At 44.1% G+C, this 5,459-nt stretch overlaps 1 protein-coding gene across 1 annotated transcript in view; it reads right to left on the minus strand.

The window, feature by feature from the left end:
* The window catches only part of LOC119309382 (protein ZINC INDUCED FACILITATOR-LIKE 1-like), a 12,859-nt gene extending 8,088 nt beyond the window's left edge, over positions 1 to 4,771 (minus strand). Inside the window, exons 1-13 of the mRNA XM_037585396.1 lie at positions 4,736 to 4,771; positions 2,543 to 2,603; positions 2,313 to 2,415; positions 2,095 to 2,191; positions 1,971 to 2,024; positions 1,805 to 1,867; positions 1,643 to 1,692; positions 1,471 to 1,546; positions 979 to 1,155; positions 713 to 798; positions 513 to 600; positions 334 to 441; positions 87 to 131 (exon numbers count right to left, since the gene is read on the minus strand). Of these exons, the coding sequence (XP_037441293.1) occupies positions 87 to 131; positions 334 to 441; positions 513 to 600; positions 713 to 798; positions 979 to 1,155; positions 1,471 to 1,546; positions 1,643 to 1,692; positions 1,805 to 1,867; positions 1,971 to 2,024; positions 2,095 to 2,191; positions 2,313 to 2,415; positions 2,543 to 2,603; positions 4,736 to 4,747 (1,020 nt within the window). The 5' untranslated portion in view covers positions 4,748 to 4,771. The remainder of the gene's footprint in view (positions 1 to 86; positions 132 to 333; positions 442 to 512; positions 601 to 712; positions 799 to 978; positions 1,156 to 1,470; positions 1,547 to 1,642; positions 1,693 to 1,804; positions 1,868 to 1,970; positions 2,025 to 2,094; positions 2,192 to 2,312; positions 2,416 to 2,542; positions 2,604 to 4,735) is intronic.
* Positions 4,772 to 5,459: the final 688 nt, after the last annotated feature.

Below are 5,459 nucleotides of genomic sequence, written 5' to 3' on the forward strand. Positions count from 1 at the left end.
CCCCTCACGTTGTTTTATTCAGTTCGACTAACGCAAACATGGTGTTGCAAAATAGCTCCCCTGGTTATATATATACATGTACATACCACAGCATGGTTCTGCAGAAGGGAAATTCCTGTGCTGGCTGTAATCTGTACAAGTTTGCAGTATACAAAGATTAGATACCCTTGGACACACAATTTGCAGTGTAGCATATCGTTTTCGCCTCCACATTTACCATTGGAAAATACATGAACCAGAAACAAGAACCATTGGCTTTCAATTGTTGTGCTGAGATAATATAAAGTACTCACTAAACTTTCAGAGAGTAAGAAAGTGCAGAAAAATGTTTACCGCAACAACACTTCTCATCATGGCTGCAGAGTAGAGAGCAAAAGAAAGTTTGGCGCCAGATAAGTATGTCATAAAGGGATAAGTACTGACAATAAGTATGGACAGAGCCTACAGTGTCAAATTCAAAAACATCAGCGATGATCATGAAACTCAATCTACTTGTTTATCATGAAACTCACAGAAGCAACACGCGACGAAATGACTGGTCCCAGAAACTTATGAACCCAGTGATAAATGATAAGCTGATATACAAGAAGGCTAGGACCAAAAGGAGGAAGTATTAGGTCACCCCGTGGTACTAACATGCACCTTCAAAGCTACATAGTATAGAAGTTTAAAAAGTAAAAACATTAGGTAAAGGCAGAGGGATGCGAGACCTGCCACGGCAAGAACTCCACCAATATCTTCAGATGAGAAGCTAAGACCACCATACTTTCTGTCACTAACAGCCCACAAGGAAAGTATCTAGTAATGAAAGAATCGCGTGACGGCTAGAGTGTTATTCATTGATAACTATAAAAGATGAATGCAAGTAGTAGATAAGATGCTATGAGAAATAAAATTGAATAGCATTTAGATGGATTTGGAGACTTTGTCCTGTACAGCAGAATGCAGAAAGGACAAGAATTCTGAAACAATATTTACCTCACTATATGCAGTGTCATGAAAACCAAAGAAACAATAGCACACCATAGTTGACATCCATGGCCAATTCTGGAGCAAACTCTTCTTGCGAGGTGAATCTAAGTAAGCCTGTTCTGATGGCAAGGCTTTGACTACTTGGATATCCTTCTCTGGACTCTTATGTTTGTGTATGGTCTCCTGTCAGTTCCATTTGAGAAATAAGATTAGCAAACGTGGGAAGAAAAGCTAGATGTAATGTGCCCCTAATTTGAATTTGTTAAAAGAATATATCACAGCATTTTCAGTATTAGCAAATATGGGAAGAAACGCTAGATATAATGTGTACAAAATAAATTTTAACTTCTGTAGCATATTTTGTTGGTCTGTTGCAATTGGAATGTTAAATTGGTAAGACTACAGATTATGCCAAGTAACACTAATATTCCTTGTCATCATTAGCTAAGGAAAGATTAAATGAAGACTGATGATAATATGTAGTGAAACTATACCTACCGGCATCCATATACAACTTATTAAAACAATGGCAGCAAGCAATGACACAGCTACACAAGGTAAGAAATATGGAAACCTGCAAAATTAATCCAATGAATCAGCCATGAAGTCCAGTATAACTATATTGCAAGCAGTTTTGTAAGTAACAATATCTTGATCTTGCTAGATCTACCTCCCAAAAACTGACTCCTTGGAGAATGTTTGTGGGTACTTTTCAGCAGGCTGACAAAAGGAGAGTGGAGTAAGAAAATGAAAGCAGTCCATCTCTTCGTTTTTGTCACACTAGCAATCTTGCAAGTTTAATGCAAGTCCATTTATACGTGTAGACTAGTACCTGGGGAAGGTAGCCTCCAAGAGCTGGACCGATTACAAGACCAAAACCCCACGCTGTGTTCACCTTTAATCAAAGCAAATCATATTAGCATAATCTTTGTTTTGAAAGGACTATATAATATGAAAAAAGTAAGAACATGAGCAAATAAGTTGTTCGGAGAGATTACAACTGAGAGCCCAAGAGCATGATGTTCAGCTTGACAAACTTCAATAGCATAAGCCTGCACGGTCGATAAATATTCGTAATCAGAACTGAGATGCCTTCATGTTGAAGCTGGTAATTTTTAGTACCTTGATTGGAGCAAGTAAACCATTTAGGGAACCTAGAACAAGTCTTGTAGCTATTGCCATCTCAGTTCTTAGTCCAAACAGTGTGTTAAATATGACCCTGGAATATAAAAAAAGCTAATTTAGTGACTAATGAGTTACCCAATAGCAAGATAAAAATTGTTGCCAAGTTGAATCAGAACTCCTGTTATAAACTGATTTAGAATTCATGTTATACATACACAGACAGGATGGCAAATACAATGACAGGCTTCCGTCCAATACGGTCCGCGTCAATGCCCCAAAAAATCGCAGAAAAGGCTCTGCCAATCATGTACGAAGAAGCTACATTTGAACCCAACATACAAATTTCATGCCTATATATTTAAATATATTTGATATCTCAAGTACAATGCATGATGCGGGCTAAATGATGATATTTGTTTTTGAATAGTGGAGCCAGAAACTATACCAAGGAAACCAGCATAAGACCCTATATCTTCCTCTGTTTTAGCAACGTGGAAGTCTCTAACCTGTGGAAAGGGATACAACGAGATGAGATGTTGTTTCCATTTTTTGTTACAAAATGAGATATTTTTTTGCATGAAAGAAGGTTTACAATTTCAATGAAATGCCCAAAATTTCCTTAATTTTGGTGAGTACCAAAACATTTGTATCCTCAAAATTTCAGGCTAGATTCAAAGAAAATCCAAATTTTAGTGAATTTTTGATAGATTCAGTTTCGAAGAATTTTCGAGATTTCAGATATTTCGGTGATGTCCGAAATTTTTGGATTTACCCTACTATTTTGACAAGTCTGTGAATTTTGGAGCAAAGTAGTAGGGTAAATCCAAAGAATAACTAGGGGCTGTATTAACCTATTTTAAAATCTAAATCTACATCTAAACTTCAACTTTAAGATCTCCTGGACCAAGTAAGTTGTTAGAGTACGTAATGGGCCTGGGCTGACGGTAGCCCGTTAGTCTTAGGGTTAATTAGAGATAAAGGTCGCTTGCTTAGGGGTCAAGTAAGCCTTGCTTGGGAGTCAAGTAAACCTCTTTATATAAAGAGAGGAGATGTATCAATCTAATCAAGCAAGAATTAAGAAGGAAACCCCTTCCCTCTTGCCCGGCCGTGGGCAAAAAGGCCCCCGGCCGGCCCTCTCGCGCCCTCCTTCTAACAGTGCCATAACAATTTGGTATCAGCTAGCTTCGGTTCGATCATGTCTTCACCGCCGCCAAGCCCGTCTTTTCCGCTGCCGGTCACCTCGTCGCCTCCGGCGACCACCACGACCATCGCCCCGCTCCTGCCCGCGCCGGGATCCTCCGTCGCGCCCGCCCCCGCCGTCCTCACCCCGGAGGAGGTGTTCGGGGTGCTGCGGGACCTAACCCAGGCAGTCCAGGAGATCCACATGTTCTTGGCCGGGTCCTACGGGCCGCCCCTGGCTGCGCCGCCCATCGCCGCCCCCGCGCCGCTGTGGCTGCCGTGGCAGCCACCGCACCAGGCGGCCTTCGCCGGACCGCTGCAGCTGCCATCCATCACCACCACCGCCCAGCCCTGGCTGCAGTGGCAGCCGCCGCACCCGGCGCTTTGCCGCAGCAGCCGCTGCCCGGCGCGACACCGCAACAGCCATCATCGGTCAGCTCCGCCACCCAGTATGGGATGCCCTACGACGGGACTGCGACGACCTTGTTCCCATCAACGCCGCCGCCATTCCAGGGCGTCCACATCCAGCAGATCAAGTCCCCGCCGCCGTAGTCACCGCTTCCGTCTTGGATCGCTACCCGCCACGTGTCGGCGGCAGTGAGGCTGCAGGCTGCCGCGCGCAGCCTCCTAGCGCGTCGGCGTGTGCGGGAGATGCGTGGTCTGCAGCTGCCGCTCCTCCAAGTTGCCCTTCGCTGCGCAAAGGACCTCGATCTCGTCCGCTGCGTCGAGGATCTTGGGCAGGCGGTTTCCCCCACGGGCGGCGGGCATGCTGTTTTTCCCGTGGGCAGCGACCTCAAAGTCTGCGACATAGGCGGTTGGGGGGGCGCACCCCTCCTCGACATTCTCCATCGCAAGCCCTCCACTCTTCCCTGTGCAGTGCAGACCAACAGCCATACACATGCACTCCTTTTGTCCAGGTGGTGTCCATGGGATCCAGGTGGCTGTACACGTGCACGTCCAAAATAAAGCGTCCCAGTCTATTTCAGTTTGAGAGTAATAACACAAGTCGAGATGTAAAAGGCTTGTTTTTAGGTGTTAGGTTTGTGTCGCGTCGAGTCATGGTTATAAGTTAGTTAGGCTGCAGCTTGAGGACAAGCTGCATGTTCAGGTGGGGTGTAGTGTTAGAGTACGTAATGGGCCTGGGCTGACGGTAGCCCGTTAGTCTTAGGGTTAATTAGAGATAAGGGTCGCTTGCTTAGGGGTCAAGTAAGCCTTTCTTGGGAGTCAAATAAACCTCTTTATATAAAGAGAGTAGATGTATCAATCTAATCAAGCAAAATTAAGAAGGAAACCCCTTCCCTCTTGCCCGGCCGTGGGCAAAAAGGCCCCCGGCCGGCCTTCTCGCGTCCTCCTTCTAGCAGCGCCATAACATAAGTAACCAAAAGTAATCTAATATAATCTAATCAACAACTTGATCTAGAGATTAGTGGATGCGATAGGTCGACGATAAAATACATACCATGAAATACATAAAGGGAAAGAGGCATGTGATGGGCAAAGCTGAAAAAGACAAAGCAAGATCATATATTTATTGTCAGAATGAGGGACACATATTGCACCGTGATGCTGTTAGGTGAAACTGCATGATCTTTGCAAGAGGAACAATCGACAGCTAGAAACAAAACAAGAGAAGAAAGCAGTTAGGTGCATGAATATGTAACAACCAACACGTGGTAGTTCATGCTACTCTAGGTAGCTTTCTATCTCTTCTCAGGCATGATACTGGATCTACTCTGTAAAGCAGTTCTTCTCTTGTCTGAACACGTGCATGGACGTATCCCACTGGGTAGTGTCTTCGGAAATACTGATGGCTTGTGATAGCATACTCTTGCAAGCTCAGTACCCAATGCATGTATGCTAGAGTACAGGTTGTGAATGGTCATCTTGCGTCCGTGTAAGAATGGACATTTTGGAGTATATAAAAAACACATGAAGCTAGAGTACAGGTTGTGAATGGACATTCCTGCTCTGGGACAGCATTAGCTTCATCATGGAATTTCGCACTTTGGGAATGGATGGAAAATTAGTTTGCAGATGAGCTATATATGTACTGTTTTTCTTTCATCAGTTAGATCTGGAAAAAAGTAAGCTGTTTTGTACTGTATTTACCAGCTCACAACTCACAAGAATATGTAATCCTACTGTTTTTTCTAGGCAATCAGACGGTCCGCTATTCTTGAAGT

The sequence above is a fragment of the Triticum dicoccoides genome, chromosome 5B (assembly GCF_002162155.2).
Source record: "Triticum dicoccoides isolate Atlit2015 ecotype Zavitan chromosome 5B, WEW_v2.0, whole genome shotgun sequence".
NCBI classification, from domain to species: Eukaryota; Viridiplantae; Streptophyta; class Magnoliopsida; order Poales; family Poaceae; genus Triticum; species Triticum dicoccoides.